Source organism: Poecilia formosa, unplaced genomic scaffold (genome assembly GCF_000485575.1).
Source record: "Poecilia formosa unplaced genomic scaffold, Poecilia_formosa-5.1.2 Scaffold45, whole genome shotgun sequence".
In the NCBI taxonomy this organism is placed as follows: domain Eukaryota; kingdom Metazoa; phylum Chordata; class Actinopteri; order Cyprinodontiformes; family Poeciliidae; genus Poecilia; species Poecilia formosa.
Genome location: NW_006799984.1, coordinates 416,589 through 434,551, shown reverse-complemented (window position 1 = coordinate 434,551; position 17,963 = coordinate 416,589). Strand labels below are relative to the sequence as shown.

At 40.1% G+C, this 17,963-nt stretch overlaps 1 protein-coding gene across 1 annotated transcript in view; it reads right to left on the bottom strand.

Moving 5' to 3' along the window:
• The window catches only part of LOC103138025 (receptor-type tyrosine-protein phosphatase N2-like), a 166,319-nt gene that overhangs the window by 39,864 nt on the left and 108,492 nt on the right, over positions 1–17,963 (bottom strand). Inside the window, exon 13 of the mRNA XM_016671468.1 lies at positions 3,609–3,821. Coding sequence (XP_016526954.1) covers positions 3,609–3,821 — 213 coding nt within the window. The remainder of the gene's footprint in view (positions 1–3,608; positions 3,822–17,963) is intronic.

The following is a 17,963-nucleotide window of genomic DNA, read 5'->3' as shown; positions in this document are numbered from 1 at the left end:
CGCATTGTGTGAAATAGAAATTCAAAAAATTGGACTGCAGAGTTTTGTTTTCATCCTGAATCAAAACCAAAACTGTAACGTTGTTTTTATGAAGGTACAGTATGGAGCAAAAATCTTGAACAATTCTTTTTTTGTTTTGTTTTGTTTCCCGTCATTTTAACTGAAAAAGGTTTTCTGAAAAGAATGGTTTCTAATCTCAACGGATTGACCGCTGACATTGAAAACTTGACACAAACTGCATGAATTGAATTTTTAAATTGTACTCTGACTGTAATTGCATATACACAGATGAAAGATTTCAGACTCAAGGTCTCCACATAAAACGCTCGATAAACGTCACACACCTCACTCTTGTGAAAACAGTCAGGTCTGCCCCATTGTTCAGACGCTTCCAGAACAATACAGGCATAATCTCTGCAGTCAGATCCGTCACATGGCGACAACATCAGAGGCCATCATCGGTTGGAAACTCACAAACAGCCTGCGTTGTGCTCAAACGGTTACTGACGGAGACCAAATAAAAGACTCACTCTCCTTTTTCTACCAAAATGACAGCTCATTCAGCTCAGGACCACCAAACTGTTGTCCTTTGTGTGTTGCGAGATATTTGGGATTCCTGCGACCCACCGCGCTGCCCCTCGCTCTCATTGTTGACGAGGATGGCACCCAAGACAAAAGAGCCATCATCCGGATTATACGGTAGCCCCACCGCCCTGATGCCCCCTGGGACATGAGTCTGTAACGTACAGTAGCCAAGCATAACATCTGGTCTGACTGACAAACTGACACAGACTGTTTTATTTTATAGACTGTGAAAGTTGTGCAGCCTAACCGCAAAGTGATGAGGAAAAAGAACTTGTTACTCTGCAAATGATATCTCCAATGTATTTATTTTTTTGCTTTTAATATCAAAAAGTAACATTGTTTTATGACAGACATATTCCTATACGGCAAAATATTTATCTCCTGTTTGTAAAACACAGTTAAAATATAAGTTGTAGAAATTTGGTGTCTAAAATATGAAAATGTCAACTCTCAAATGGCTTTTTAATTGCAGTGTTCTTCCCACTTATCACACCTGACATGAATGTGTAAAAGGCCTTGAAATTAATTCATTTTACAAAAAGTGTAGAAAAAAATCCTAACACTGAATTTGTTGCATATAAAAAGAAAAAATATATATATTTTCAAAAGTTACCAAAAAAAAACGTTTTACTCTGAGCGACGCCACAAAAAGGCTGTTTCTGTTCTACCATCACAAACGTGTAGAGTTTCCCAAGAACTACTGGGACTCTAACTGGAACCAGGTGGTTTAGTCAGTGCAGTACATTATGCCCACTGTCAGTACGGTGGAGGATCTGTTATGCTGTGGGGCTGTTTCTCTTCCAAAGAGCCTGAAAATCTTACTGGAGTGCATGAACCCAGTGAAACAGCAAAACATTTCGAATAAAAACCAAGCAGCTAAAAAACTAAATATGGGTCTTTGAGTGTTTCAGTAGGATAAAGACGAAAAACACCTGGTAAACTCTACAAAATGGTTCACCAGACACAAAATCAAAGATGTTGTTCAAAAATGATGGATCAAAGACGCTAAAATGTTACAGAAAAGACTAAGAACTGACCTTTTGTTTTGATACAGAGTGAGACATCTCATGCAGTATACTGCACAAACTGATTACACTAAACTATTTTAATGCCATAGGTTTTCTCTTGCTGAGTGGTATTGTCTTTGGATGGGTGATATTACAATAATTGAGTACATTTGGTAGCAGAGGTCAGGCCAGTGATGTCATTAATTGCATCTAGCAATGGCGTCATGGTAATGAAAAGCCTGGGCGAGTGTCAGGAAGACCCCCGACCGAGACGGCTGGAGTGAATTACAGACGCAGGATAAAGAGAGTTAAATGTGGTGAAGCTACAGTACAAAGATGCTAATTAAAAACTTATTGTTTTTTTCTTTTACAGGCTTTGAGATTAAAAGAAAAACACTGATGAATATCTGTAATTTAAAACCCTGTAATCTGGAAAATACAGTATAAAGTGAATTTTCAATAAACATTTTTGTGTCTGTTATGTCAATTTCCAAGACAAAAGTTTCAGTGTTTAGTTGAACTAAAGACTTAACGGATTACTTATATCTCATTTCACGTCATTCCATCTGCAATCTTTTCACTAACTTACTGTTTTTAATTGCTGGAAATTACAAAACTGGCTCATCAACCTTAAAACAACAGAAAAATATGTAAATGAAATTAGTTTTGAAGTACCATTCTGTCTGCGTTTAAACATTTTTACTGAGCTTTGCTCACAGGCTCTGAAAGGCTTCATAGGATGTTATAACATGCAAACAACACATTAAGTTCAGGAGGAGTTGAAGGCATTTGGTTTTCAATTGCTTGATTGTAACCAAGTTTTGAGCACATCATAAAATTATGAAAGAAGAAACAGGAGTAAGAAACAGAGTGGACAAATGAAACATTTGAACTCCAACTGCTGCTGTTGTGTTTCCAATAGATTTCCTGTAAATCGGTGGGAAGACTGGAGCATGGTGTGAAGATCCATGGTTCTGGACTGATATCTGTTTCTGAAAATCTGCCTTGCCATCCATCGATAACTGGTAGCAGTGTAATTTAGATCATGCAGGATTTTCCAGAACAGGGACATAATCCTACGTCCTCTGTGAGACTGATGTTGTCCTGCACAGACGAGAGGCATGCCCTCTGCTCCATCCCCACAGTCAGTGTGTCCATGAGGAAGACTCAGTAGAAATCCAGGGCTTGTGGTAGTAACGTTGGAAGTTGGTGTCTTCCATCAGTCAGGCTCTTTGTTCGGTGCTGTCTTGTAACCCTGTGGTGCGGCAGGACGTCTGGCCTCTAAGGTTTCGTTTTTTTAAGCTGTGAATTAGACTGAGTCTAAACTGGGGCACAGGAGCTCTCATGGACTCAGCGCAGTTTAATCCACAGCCTGTTTTAAAAAATTTGAATCGATTCTCCAACTCCATCTAACCTCCGAACTGATGCTGCATTGTGAAAACTACTGCCTGTAAATATCAACAACCCGCTACGTTCAGAGAGAGTTTTTGTCTTAGTTATCAGAGGGTCAGTGTAAATGCCTTACATCAGTTTATGTGCAGTTCTTAATCTTTTAATGATAATGGTCTTAAGCATTTCATCCACCTGCTTGAGTTTACATACAGTTTTCAATAATTTGCTAAGTTTATTTTTGTTTCTTGTTCATTTTTTATCATTTTGATAAAGTCCAAATCAATCAGCACAAAGTGTGGCTGCTTAATTTCATGTCTTGTCTTTGCATGTGTATCAATGTGAGGCCAGCAGCCCTTTAGTCGTTTTCCGTTTTAAGTCATTTCATTTTTNTTTATGTTTACTATTCATTGCATTAGTTGAAATAAGAGTTTACACAAACATGATATGCTCCTAGAAAACTCACTTTTTTTTAAACTTAATTTTGAAAATGATGAAATAAAATGATGCCTTTGTTTGAATACATTAGCATAGAAAAGATTTTAAAAAGACTCTGCATGCAACACAAAACATAAAATATTTAAAGCTTTTCTTGTTGGATTCAGAGGAGGCAGTGACACCTCCTACCTGATAGGTGGCAGTAGCATCGCCGCCACTGTCTGTGCCCAGATTGGTGAGCTTCTCCTTGAGCTTGTGGTGGGAGCGATGGCGAAGGCAGTAGACCACGGTGGAGGCCAGCAGCACGCCGACGATGCAGAGGATGGACACAACGGTGAGGACGAGGAACTTGGTGGATTCTCCCTGGCTGTACTTGGTGGGGATCTGCTTGATCTGGCTTCCCTGTTGGCCACCAAACACACAAAAGAGTTCACAACATTTCTCTTTATTTTAGTTTTTATCTGCGGCATATGGCTCATTTTGTAGCTCAATGAGGCGTGGCACAGCTAACACTGTAAAAAAAAAAAGTACTTTAATTAAAGCTCAGAAACTGAAATATCACCACTCTGGTTTATTAAAAACTTTCATGTTTTACCTAAAGGAAAAAAAAAACCCAATTACAAATATATTGCAGATTGTTGATTAATACTGAATGCACATTTGAACTTCCCAGAATGAGCAATAGTCAGTTATTTTAAATATTATGGAAAAAATGATGACGTAGTTTCATCGAGTGGAAGAATCAGGAAGTTTGTTGCATGAAACCCTGAAATCAGGCACTGAGCAGAGAGGAGAAATGATAAAATCTGAATTCAGATCAGTTTTATTCGTTCAATCGGCCATTTCACAATAAGAGACACATTTTGCTTTTTTATAAAACCTGTATTTCAAATCACATTTCATCCATTTCAGTCTTAATTTAACCACTTGGTTTAATTTAATAGTCAGACTCAAATGATTAGAGTTGTATAATTTGCATGTTCTTCATTATGCTCTTTTTAAGGTAATTGAACCATTTTGTCAGGCTTTTTTACTATTTTTTGTTAATGTTCATGTTTTAAACAATCTAAAATTAGATAGAATATTGCATTATTAACCAATAGCAAGGGTTCAATTAACAGATTAAAAAACATAATAAATGAAAAGATTTTAGGAATGATAAACGGTTTTTACTCTCAAAGCTCATGCAACCCAACAGGAGAACAAAACACTGAAAAATACAATTAAAACATCCAAAAAAAGAAATGTTTTATTTTTAAAAAATACATAAATAAAAGGCATCATCAGCTATTCCATTTGTGCTCTTAACAGAGAACCTGGAGACTTTCTTTCATATAAAAATCAGTTCATCCGTTACAGCAAAGAGAGATTTATAGTTCTACAGTGATGTAAAAGCTGCATGCTGAGTGAAATATGTGTAAACGAATTCATTGAAGTACTCTGAATAAAATATTACTGAGAGAAAGCATGAAAACCACAGTTCTACTCAGAGTTAGAACCCTGCATGAAATGTAATGAATGACTGCTCTGAATGGGCTTCAACTGTTAAAATTCGCTCATATTGAATCCATTTTCTTTACAAAAAAAAAAAAAGGCCTTCGGTTGTGTCCAGATAAACAGAGCGTGTCATAAATGCTTTTGCCTCTGTAAGCGTACAGTAAGAGTTCTGATTCATCCGCCCTGTTAGAAACTGTGTGACGGAGGTTGTTACTGGCGCATGAAAACACACAAGCTTTCAGGTGATTTTCCTGATCAGTCAGACAAGAGGAGCTAATCTGGGGATACATCTGGCAGCGTGTGGGATGGGAACAACCCTGCAGGCTGCCGGATCGTCACTGCATGCTGCTTCATAGCCCCGGATTAAAGCATCTGCAAACACAGGCCAAAAAAACCCCAAAACCCAACAAGGTAATCTGCGTGAAATGCATTAAGAGCATGAAGCTATTTTTGATACTAATGATTCTCCCCTCAAGGAGGAAATTTACAAATAATTTTGCAAGATAAAAACAGCTTCTTCCACTATCTCTAAGGCAAAGCGTTGCATTTAATAAACCCTGAGTTAATCCACAGGTACATCTGAGCAGAATGTGGGATTCTCCGCCGACCTCGGCTGCAATCTAACTCGACGCATGAGAACCGGCTCCCTGAGCAAACAACTGGAGATTAAAGAACGTCCTTCCAGTCCACTCTGCCGCCCCAGATAACACAATGAACACAAGGCGTGCGATAAAAGCCTGCTCCGCTTCACCAGTGTATAAGAAGAAAATAAAAAGGCTGCAATAATTTGAGAAAGAGGAAGAGAGTCTGTATTGAACTCCTAATTAAGTGCTGCAGTTCCAAACTGCTGCTTGCTGTTCATTTTCTGACATAATGGGGGCCTGTTGCATTTCTTTTTTTTTTTACCTGACAAACTAAGAGTTAACAAAAGCCAACATAATTCCCCATTATTACATGCAGCGCAACAATGTTGGCAACAAAGACAGAGGCAAGAACCAACAGGAGGAGAGCTGCAAATTGCACTGCCAATTACAAGCCTGACAAAGACTGTTCAATAGAAATCAATAGCAGAAACGGCTCGTCCCTTTCTGGAAACGCAATTCCTTACCCCCTTCGGGTTTTTTTCTTTTTTTTTCTGGGAAAATTTTGTTTGCAATGCTGGGTCTCTTCACATCTGAGAAAAGCAGCAGGTTCTCACTCGAGTTTAAGAGAAGAACCGAGGGGGGTGAAAAAAACCCCTGTCCCTCAGTAGTGGAGGTCACAGAGATTAGGTGAGGAGCAGCGTGGTGAGTTAATGGAATGGAGGCTTTGAGAGCAGAGCGGTGAGGAGGAGAGGGGAGGGGAGCGGTCCTCCTGAATCCCTCCTGCCCGCCTGTCAGCACAGAGGAACTCCGGGAAGACGGGGAAAAAAGGAGCGCCGCACACAAATCGGGAATTCTTGTGAGGTTTCAGGGTGCCACTCCCCCTGCCTCCCTTCCTTAACACCGTCGCCACCATCAACACTCGATAATTCTCCGCCCGACCCCCCTCTATGATTGCATTCATTTGCTGCTGCATTCAGCACCTCATAAAGAGCGGCTGCAGAATGGGGGGCCAGCGGTTAGCGCACAGCTCCGCTTGGCCGCGATGTGACGATCCGCAAAAGAGCGAGCGCTTTCTAAGAACAAACCCGATGGAAGTGCATCAATCTGCTTCAAACATAATGCAGGCAGGATAATTACATCACACCTCTGTGGCTGCACATATTAATCCAGACATCTGTAGGAGCAGAATGAACCGATTGTGTCTATTTCAGTTTCTTTTCATTAATGTGGTTTTAATGTAAAAGATTGCAGCAGGAGTAGCAGCCATTAAGGAGGCCTGATGAGGAGAAGTGGCTGAGCAGCAGTCTGGAAGTGTTGTGGGCTTGGCACGGCCATTAATAATGAATTATTGCTGATCCCACACGCTTCCAGCGGAGTACTGTTTGGTTAAATGTATTATTTTTTTATTTTCTTCACACACACCCCACCCCCTTCTCAAACCCACAATACCGCGGATCAAATAACTTCATTTGTCATTTTCCTCCCCGAGTCGTCTCATTGTTTTGTCAAATGAAGTTTCATGGCGAGCCATCGCGCCTTGCTCGGCGAGTAATGGCCCATAATTCAGAGCTCTAACTGTAACAGCTCAGTCATCTTTCACGGGACAGATGCCGGCATTTCCAACACACAGTTCCCCCTCTTCCTCCTCCTCCTCTTCCTCCTCTGGTCTCTTTATCATGGCTGCCTAGCATGTCTGTCTATTGATTCAAACAAATGTTGCTTGACCCCACCTGCTTAAACAAGTTTGGCTGCAGTTGTTAGTAGCAGCAGCAAAGGAGGGAAGCCGTGTGTGTCTGGAGCCACTCTGCAGGCGCTAAGGAGGAAAACGGAGCAAAAAATATTAGCAATCAAATGTTTTCTCCAGATGGGAGGTGGAACACTGATGCATGCATATGCATGCATCAAACCGTGCAGCCTCCTGTGTGATGTGCAGCTCCAGGCGAGTATGTTAATACCCTCTATCTCTGTCTACATGTGCTATCTATAGTGCGCTATATGTGTCGAATAATAAGAGGTTATCAGCTTGGCGCTGCAGCTTTGTGGCCTTTCGCTGTTATCCCTCCTGTGGCTCAACACTTTCACTCAAATTACATTTCACACGAGCTCAATGGGGAGAGCTAGGAGTGTCAACGTGAAGCCAAACCAAATTTTATGCACACTCATTCAAGTAAAAAGAGGAAAAAACTCAAATATCATTTTTATGTTTGTGTTTATTAAAACACCAAAACATTTATTAATTTTTTGGTGTTAATTTTTTGGTCCGGGGGTTTGGAAATGAAGCAGGAACACCAACACCCCAAAAAGCAACAAACTGAAGGGACTTCCACCCCCTGCCACCCATCTGCTCTCACAAAATTCATTGTACTTGCAAATCTTTTGGTTTCGCAAACAATTTGCCAGAAGAATCTGTGGATCACACTGAGTGCGCAATTTCGCAAAGCCTCAGCGTAGCCCACCGAGGATGAAGTCTGCCTGTCTGCACTGAATCTGATGGATTTACCTTCTTTTTGAGCAAACACAGCGACCAGCTAAAGACAGAACACGCTGAACTTGACGAGATAAATCTGAGATTTTACTTCTCATTAAACTATCAGCGTTAGCTGCACTGATAGTGACGTAATTAGCATCTTTTGATGCTCTTATGGTTGTTAAAAAACTTAAATCGTAGTGCAGAAATTTGTAAAGTAAGATTAAACGTGGCGTTATTTTAAGATGTCAAGATGTGCTGAATTAATAGTGTTAGGGTAGTTGATGTGTGTGTGTGTGTGTGTGTGCGTGTGTGTAAATAGGGTGTGGATTAGCCCGGCTCCCATAGACAAAAGGCAGATGGATTTGCACGGCTTTGGCTTATTCAGAATGAGTTAAAGAAAGGGGGAAAAGCGAAGGGGGAAAAGCGAAGGGGTCAGCGGGGTCGCAGCAGACGGCTATTGTCTTCCTCTGTGATGACTTGCTGGAGGAAACAAAGATCTGTCTCTCATCTCTGATTCATCCTGGGCATTTGCGAAAGTTCAGCTCGGTGTTAACGGAACCTCTCAGCAAACAGAAACACAGCAACTCCACAAGCTGGCGGGACTTCACACACCCTTCCTCACCAGATGCATGCACACACACGCAGGGTCCCTAAACATGTCACGTTCCACAGCAAACTGATTCATATCCCACACTGATCATCAAACTCAAAGTTCACTTTAAATTCATCCTTAAATTTAAAAAAGCCTATAAGACATTAAAGCGGTGTGCTGTGAACGCATTTCTGCGAGGCGCCAACCTGCAGACAGACTGGGATGCTCTTCCAGGATGACATTAAAAATGATTTCAATGTCGCACATCCTGCGGTGCAAAGCGGCAGATCCAGAAAATGAAAACAGCAGCAAATCCCATTAAAGTGACTGTTATTACAACGTTACGGTGAGATGCAGCTGCGTGAAATCCCCGAGCCGGGGAGCCATCAGTCAGCCAGCGCCTCAACTCTGAGGATACTCCCAGCTCACCTTTTACACAAATATACACTGTTTCAATCATTTTCACGCAAATAAATGGACAAGAAATGATGGAAAAGACATGGCTTGTAATGTAAATATAGGACAATAATAAGGAACACACTCCTCAGCCCGACACTGGACTGATTTCCTCAGATTTCACACAGACTTTTAGGGAAGAGACATTTACAGCTGCAGATGAAAATTCAGCATTTACATGTAAAAACATATGAAGTGAAACGAATCCTACCAAAAATCCATGATGAGAGATGGAGTGGAAACCTTCTCCTGCTCCTATTTCCCATTCAACTCTGGGTCCACAGACAGCACCTCGCTAGCGGCAGAGGAGGAGGAGGAGCAGGGGAGAGCGAGAGGGAGCTGGAGAGAGATTTATCTCCTCCCATCATCCTTTCTACCTCATTTGAAGACGAACAAAAAAAAAAAAATGGAAAAGAAAGTTCCCGGGTTCCTCCTTTTCCTTCTCTACGCCATTTCAACTGGAAAAATTAAAACGAGGAAAGATGCGGATTCTCTGTTTTGCTCCTAGATGAGGTTAAGTACATGTTTGGAAAGTGATGAAGATTTGCAGGCGGCAGCATCCAGCGATTCCACATGGACGACTGAGACGCTTTTTATTTTTTTTTACTTCCAGAGAAAGAGAGAGAGGCTACAAAGTGCTCCATGGGGCTCCTCCTTATATTTCTCCCATCCCTCCCTCCATTCCCTGCCTGTCTACAGCACATGTCACCTCCCCTCGTTGCCATGGCGACGGCTCCACATGTTGCCGACAGGAGGTGAGAGGAAGAGGAGTTCAGGGGGAAAAAAAAGGGTAAAGAGAGGGGTGTCTGAGGGCAAAAAAGAAAAGAAAGTACACAGACAGATAAAAAAGAAGGATGAACAGAAAATACGAGGGAATTTTATCAAAATATTACTGATTTATTTTCCTTTTTTGTAACACAGTTATTCTGTAGATTGATAGAAATCAATCTACAGAATAACAAATGGGGAAATAAATAGAAAAATGAATGTTCTGTTATCTGAACCTTCATCTGAGAAATCAGCTGAGGACTGAAATCTGAAGGTTTTAAGGCTCAGTTGGCCAATCAGAAAGTCAAAAGTCAGATTATTTTCCAGGCAGTGAATGCATCATGCAAAACAGCCACCAGGTTGTCTTTAAAAATCCTGTTCTTTTCCTATTTTCTGCATCAGTGAGGTGAAGTCAGAGGAGATACTTAGAAGGAAACTGTGTTGTGGCACATTGAGACATGCCAGCTGTTAGACAGTGAGAGAGAGCAAGACTTTCAGCAGATAACTGGAAGGCCCAATAGAAGCTTGATAAATCTGAGTTTATATCATAAAACTTATTGAATTTATGACAAGCTTCTGTAATCTCAGAGTGACGATGACAATCTAGATCTGAGGTGACAGAAATGTGATCAGGTTAATGTTTTCCTAATGATAACCAAGTAACTCAATAACCGCCTAAAATATCAACTATAATCAATTAGTCTTTGTTTTCAGTGAAATAGTTTAACAGCAACTACTTCTGCTGAGTTTTTTTATTTTATTTTAAAGCTCTTTATGAACTAAAATCATAATCAGTGGGTCAATATTTTACAATAATTGAGAACCTGAAAGCCAACAAAAAATTATTTCATACTTAAAAGAAACAAAGTCAAGATTTAGCTGAGAGCAACTAAGTTCACTCAGTTGCATTGATGATAAAAGTGGTAAAAGTTGTCAGATGTAGCTTCCATAGACGTCTCCGTCAATTTGTTAGCTACATTGTCACAAGTTTTCATCTTGGCAACTAAAATATGAAAGACTAACTGTGTCACTCGCTTTTACAACAACAAAAAACTTAGTCAATGCTTCTAAATATTTATTCTTCTTCACATACTGAATGTTTGTAAAACATAAAAAAGCATGAAAGTAGATGGAAACATGGCAATTAAAAAAAAGAAAAAAAAAATCACTGTTCTGTAGAACGACCAAAAAGCTGCACATGTTGCTGTTTCCAAGTATAATTAGCTTGTTGTGCCGATGCCAACAAGACGCCGGCGTCTCCTCTGATAGCTGAATTATGAATTTATCTCATGTAACTGTTTACATCAGTCGCCATGATTTTTAATGACTTATCTCTTGAACATTCATATTTCAATTACATTTCTTGTTTAATAAAATCACCGCAATAGCAAAATTGTGTTTTTTGACATTAGCAGAATATCGTAAACGTTTAGCGCACATTTGTAATGCAACACTGACAGAATCCTTATATTTGTCTCTCTTTGCATTCGCAGCTCATAATTCCTTCAAAGAGACAGATTACTGCCACAAACTCGGGATTTTTACCTAAAATGTCGCCACAGTTAGTCAAGATGGCGCCATTAACCTACATCTCGATCGGTACATGTGTTTGTTATTTTGTTGACCAAGAGAAACAACTGAAAGGTTGTCATGTTTCAGAGGTGACCGTTGTATGACCTCACATACAAACGCCACCCTGAAGCCTGTGTAATTTAAATAGGTTAATTAGTAGATGCTGAGGCTGCAAAGCAGCCAACGGAAGGCTTCCAGCTGCAGCAAATAGTGGCGGACAATTCATAAACCGAGTCAGGAACAGGCTGCAGTCGGTCTGTTCGTGCAAATGCATGAGACAAATAGGTGTTTACATGTTTGCTTTTTATGCATGGATTTCAGGCATATTTGTATACAGTGGGTTTTTTTTTCTGTTTGTTGGCTGTGAGTGCGCGCAGGCTGACAACTCCCATCTCACCAGTGTTTGCAGTTCAGCTTGGAGGAGAAAGGAAAGAGGCGAAGAAGAAGAAAAAAAGATGCTGCCTAATGCAGCTGACAAGGTCCTTCCTTGTTAGTGTGTGTGCAGCTCTGAGAAGGGTTCTTCAGTTTATCTTTCTATTCAACCCGCTCAACACACCCCACTGCTCCCCCACCCCCAGCTCCTTCACAGAGACCCCCATGCAACCTTTTGTCCCCCTTGGCGACAGCTGGAGGTGGCAGGCGGCGAAGACCCTCAACTAGACTCAGTGTGCCGGGGTAAGAGGTGGAGGGGGTGGAGGGCGTTCGTTTTGTGATTGGTGATTTGGGAGGGGGCCGGGCCTTTCAGTTTATATCAAGCCCAAGCCACCCCCCACCACTTCTCTCGACCTCCACCTGCTTAACTCTCACTGCCTCCAACGCTAACTAATGGAGCTGGAAGAAAAATGTTCGGCGGTTTGAGCGCCAACACTTCCTTTCTTTCTTTCTCTCTTTCTTTGAGTAGGAAGAAAAAAAATATTTAAAGCTTTTATTCACTGCAGCCACACGGCCCCAGCAACCCAACTGCCAGATGTACCTGATCTGTCTGCATGCTTAGCAGCTTTAGTAAGAGAAAATGTTTAATTACCTTGTCCGCTCATTTCTATCACAGCTTCAGCAAAATCTGAATACATCTCTGAAATATCAACCAATTTTTTTTATTTTCCGCCATCAAGATCAGAAACAGGACAATACGAGCGTAAAACACCAGGATGTTCCTGACCCTCATGGCCTACTGCCCGGTATAGCACTGATGTCAAGGTTTTTATTTAGTGTTCTTTATGTAATACAGATTGTCTATTTCATTATACATTTACTTTGACTATAACCTACATAAAATTTGGATTGTGTAAAGTAAAGCTCTTTTTACAGCCCTAAAGTATTTCTTACCATTTCTAAATGTTAACGTAAACCAACAAACTCCCTAAAGAAAACCAAGGCTGATGACTGCACTGCAAAAACACTAAATCTCACCAAGTACCTTTTGTCTAGTTTCTAGTGCAATAAGATATTTCTTACAAGTCACTTTTAGCAAAGAATTGGGGCTTGTTCTAAGTAGATATTTCCTTAATTTGAACAAAAAGTACTGGTTGCACTGGCAATTGTTTTCACTTAAAGCAAGAACGTTTTCCCAGTGGAACTAGTACTCTTTGATTTGAAAAGATTTTTTTTGGCTCTGCAGTAATCAAACACTTTTTTAGTTCCTGGCCAGCTTCACCGGTTTGAAGGTTACTGCTGTAATTCAGACATTTTCACTACACCTCATCCTCAGGAGTCAGATAGACGAAGTTACATTTGGAATTTACTTTAGTTTGAGCTGTTAAACCATACCCATAATAATTCATATTGTTCGATAAAGAAATATGTCTTCACAACAAAATGGGCTCATAGATCCAAACGTTTAGCACCACAAGCAAAAGATTTCTGTATAATGCAATTTACTAGAGAAAATCCCCTGCAAAGCTGCAAACCCAAGACCTAGTAAAACTACAAACATGGGTATGGTAGCAGTTATAGGGGGAAGGGCCGATTTAGGGAGCTTTCAACTATTTCTTTGAAATAAATCAATGATCAAGCAACAGCAGACCTTAGACATGTTGCCTGTTGTGTTTCTGCGCAGAACAACACGAGAAGGCCATTTAAAATTTAGCTGTACTTTTCTTTGTATGTCAAAACATCTTTCACTGTTTTGTAAGAGCTCTTCACTTTGAAGAGTTTTGAAAATCTAAACCTTTTTCATTGGCTCACAGGGTTGGATATGTGAAATGTTTCTGTTTCAAGGACTGTTTGTGCAATCAATGGTCACAGTTTTTACTAAACTGAATCAGGTTTACTTTAAAAAAGAAACGTAAGGTCATGAACACTGAGCTAGATAATAACTGGTTTAAAACACCTCTGCCTTAAGATCCTGAGCACATACTTTGAACAGTGTGGATGTGAATAGAAGGATAGTTTTGCAAGGAGGAGGAGCGCATTGTGTGAAATAGAAATTCAAAAAATTGGACTGCAGAGTTTTGTTTTCATCCTGAATCAAAACCAAAACTGTAACGTTGTTTTTATGAAGGTACAGTATGGAGCAAAAATCTTGAACAATTCTTTTTTTGTTTTGTTTTGTTTCCCGTCATTTTAACTGAAAAAGGTTTTCTGAAAAGAATGGTTTCTAATCTCAACGGATTGACCGCTGACATTGAAAACTTGACACAAACTGCATGAATTGAATTTTTAAATTGTACTCTGACTGTAATTGCATATACACAGATGAAAGATTTCAGACTCAAGGTCTCCACATAAAACGCTCGATAAACGTCACACACCTCACTCTTGTGAAAACAGTCAGGTCTGCCCCATTGTTCAGACGCTTCCAGAACAATACAGGCATAATCTCTGCAGTCAGATCCGTCACATGGCGACAACATCAGAGGCCATCATCGGTTGGAAACTCACAAACAGCCTGCGTTGTGCTCAAACGGTTACTGACGGAGACCAAATAAAAGACTCACTCTCCTTTTTCTACCAAAATGACAGCTCATTCAGCTCAGGACCACCAAACTGTTGTCCTTTGTGTGTTGCGAGATATTTGGGATTCCTGCGACCCACCGCGCTGCCCCTCGCTCTCATTGTTGACGAGGATGGCACCCAAGACAAAAGAGCCATCATCCGGATTATACGGTAGCCCCACCGCCCTGATGCCCCCTGGGACATGAGTCTGTAACGTACAGTAGCCAAGCATAACATCTGGTCTGACTGACAAACTGACACAGACTGTTTTATTTTATAGACTGTGAAAGTTGTGCAGCCTAACCGCAAAGTGATGAGGAAAAAGAACTTGTTACTCTGCAAATGATATCTCCAATGTATTTATTTTTTTGCTTTTAATATCAAAAAGTAACATTGTTTTATGACAGACATATTCCTATACGGCAAAATATTTATCTCCTGTTTGTAAAACACAGTTAAAATATAAGTTGTAGAAATTTGGTGTCTAAAATATGAAAATGTCAACTCTCAAATGGCTTTTTAATTGCAGTGTTCTTCCCACTTATCACACCTGACATGAATGTGTAAAAGGCCTTGAAATTAATTCATTTTACAAAAAGTGTAGAAAAAAATCCTAACACTGAATTTGTTGCATATAAAAAGAAAAAATATATATATTTTCAAAAGTTACCAAAAAAAAACGTTTTACTCTGAGCGACGCCACAAAAAGGCTGTTTCTGTTCTACCATCACAAACGTGTAGAGTTTCCCAAGAACTACTGGGACTCTAACTGGAACCAGGTGGTTTAGTCAGTGCAGTACATTATGCCCACTGTCAGTACGGTGGAGGATCTGTTATGCTGTGGGGCTGTTTCTCTTCCAAAGAGCCTGAAAATCTTACTGGAGTGCATGAGCCCAGTGAAACAGCAAAACATTTCGAATAAAAACCAAGCAGCTAAAAAACTAAATATGGGTCTTTGAGTGTTTCAGTAGGATAAAGACGAAAAACACCTGGTAAACTCTACAAAATGGTTCACCAGACACAAAATCAAAGATGTTGTTCAAAAATGATGGATCAAAGACGCTAAAATGTTACAGAAAAGACTAAGAACTGACCTTTTGTTTTGATACAGAGTGAGACATCTCATGCAGTATACTGCACAAACTGATTACACTAAACTATTTTAATGCCATAGGTTTTCTCTTGCTGAGTGGTATTGTCTTTGGATGGGTGATATTACAATAATTGAGTACATTTGGTAGCAGAGGTCAGGCCAGTGATGTCATTAATTGCATCTAGCAATGGCGTCATGGTAATGAAAAGCCTGGGCGAGTGTCAGGAAGACCCCCGACCGAGACGGCTGGAGTGAATTACAGATGCAGGATAAAGAGAGTTAAATGTGGTGAAGCTACAGTACAAAGATGCTAATTAAAAACTTATTGTTTTTTTCTTTTACAGGCTTTGAGATTAAAAGAAAAACACTGATGAATATCTGTAATTTAAAACCCTGTAATCTGGAAAATACAGTATAAAGTGAATTTTCAATAAACATTTTTGTGTCTGTTATGTCAATTTCCAAGACAAAAGTTTCAGTGTTTAGTTGAACTAAAGACTTAACGGATTACTTATATCTCATTTCACGTCATTCCATCTGCAATCTTTTCACTAACTTACTGTTTTTAATTGCTGGAAATTACAAAACTGGCTCATCAACCTTAAAACAACAGAAAAATATGTAAATGAAATTAGTTTTGAAGTACCATTCTGTCTGCGTTTAAACATTTTTACTGAGCTTTGCTCACAGGCTCTGAAAGGCTTCATAGGGTGTTATAACATGCAAACAACACATTAAGTTCAGGAGGAGTTGAAGGCATTTGGTTTTCAATTGCTTGATTGTAACCAAGTTTTGAGCACATCATAAAATTATGAAAGAAGAAACAGGAGTAAGAAACAGAGTGGACAAATGAAACATTTGAACTCCAACTGCTGCTGTTGTGTTTCCAATAGATTTCCTGTAAATCGGTGGGAAGACTGGAGCATGGTGTGAAGATCCATGGTTCTGGACTGATATCTGTTTCTGAAAATCTGCCTTGCCATCCATCGATAACTGGTAGCAGTGTAATTTAGATCATGCAGGATTTTCCAGAACAGGGACATAATCCTACGTCCTCTGTGAGACTGATGTTGTCCTGCACAGACGAGAGGCATGCCCTCTGCTCCATCCCCACAGTCAGTGTGTCCATGAGGAAGACTCAGTAGAAATCCAGGGCTTGTGGTAGTAACGTTGGAAGTTGGTGTCTTCCATCAGTCAGGCTCTGTGTTCGGTGCTGTCTTGTAACCCTGTGGTGCGGCAGGACGTCTGGCCTCTAAGATTTCGTGTTTTAAGCTGTGAATTAGACTGAGTCTAAACTGGGGCACAGGAGCTCTCATGGACTCAGCGCAGTTTAATCCACAGCCTGTTTTAAGAAATTTGAATCGATTCTCCAACTCCATCTAACCTCCGAACTGATGCTGCATTGTGAAAACTACTGCCTGTAAATATCAACAACCCGCTACGTTCAGAGAGAGTTTTTGTCTTAGTTATCAGAGGGTCAGTGTAAATGCCTTACATCAGTTTATGTGCAGTTCTTAATCTTTTAATGATAATGGTCTTAAGCATTTCATCCACCTGCTTGAGTTTACATACAGTTTTCAATAATTTGCTAAGTTTATTTTTGTTTCTTGTTCATTTTTTATCATTTTGATAAAGTCCAAATCAATCAGCACAAAGTGTGGCTGCTTAATTTCATGTCTTGTCTTTGCATGTGTATCAATGTGAGGCCAGCAGCCCTTTAGTCGTTTTCCGTTTTAAGTCATTTCATTTTTCTGGTAGCATTGACATTATATGCAATGCATTTTTGGGGGAAATTCAGTAATAAAGTGCAACATTTTAATTAGTCAGAAATCAATTAAAACATAAATATCAATTCATAGAAAGAGATTTTCTAGAGTATGTCTGTCTTTATTAGCAGAAACGAACAGACTTGGTTTATTCCTCTTGCACTCTTTTCTACTTGAGTTTCTCCACACACACACACACATCCAAACACACACACACTCTGACTGTCTTTCACCTATGGCTAAGCTCACTGCACAAAGCTGTAGAATGGCTTGACAGAAGCATCCAATGTAACTGTCTCCCCTCTGCAGTCACAAAGACAAGCATGAAACAATCCTCCTGACAGTCTCAAACAGAGCTGCATCACCGTCAGACTGTCTAAGTCTCTGAGCTCCCTTTCACCAGTCCGATCACATCCTGAGGGCTTAAAGGCGCCGTGTCCTTGCTGCTGTTCCCCACCATTAAGTACAGGGAGAATGTCCCGCCATAAAAACGTCTGTCGCTCGTTTGCTCAAATAAGTAAATGTTTTACGGGCCACCCAGCAAAAGATACACTCCCTCCCCTCCTCGGATCTGTAAAAAGGTTCTCAATATCTACTATGAGTGGCTCAACACAGATTTGATTGGCTAGATGAGCTAAACCATTTCAGTTGCATATACTCATCTATTTCTCTATGTTTAATCTATCTATATAAGATAATGTAATTCAGATTCATTACAAATACGCTAAATTCTGCTAAAGACGGAAAAAACACAAATTTCGCAATTGCAGTGTTTCCATTTAATAAGAAACACAATTAAAGTCACATGAATC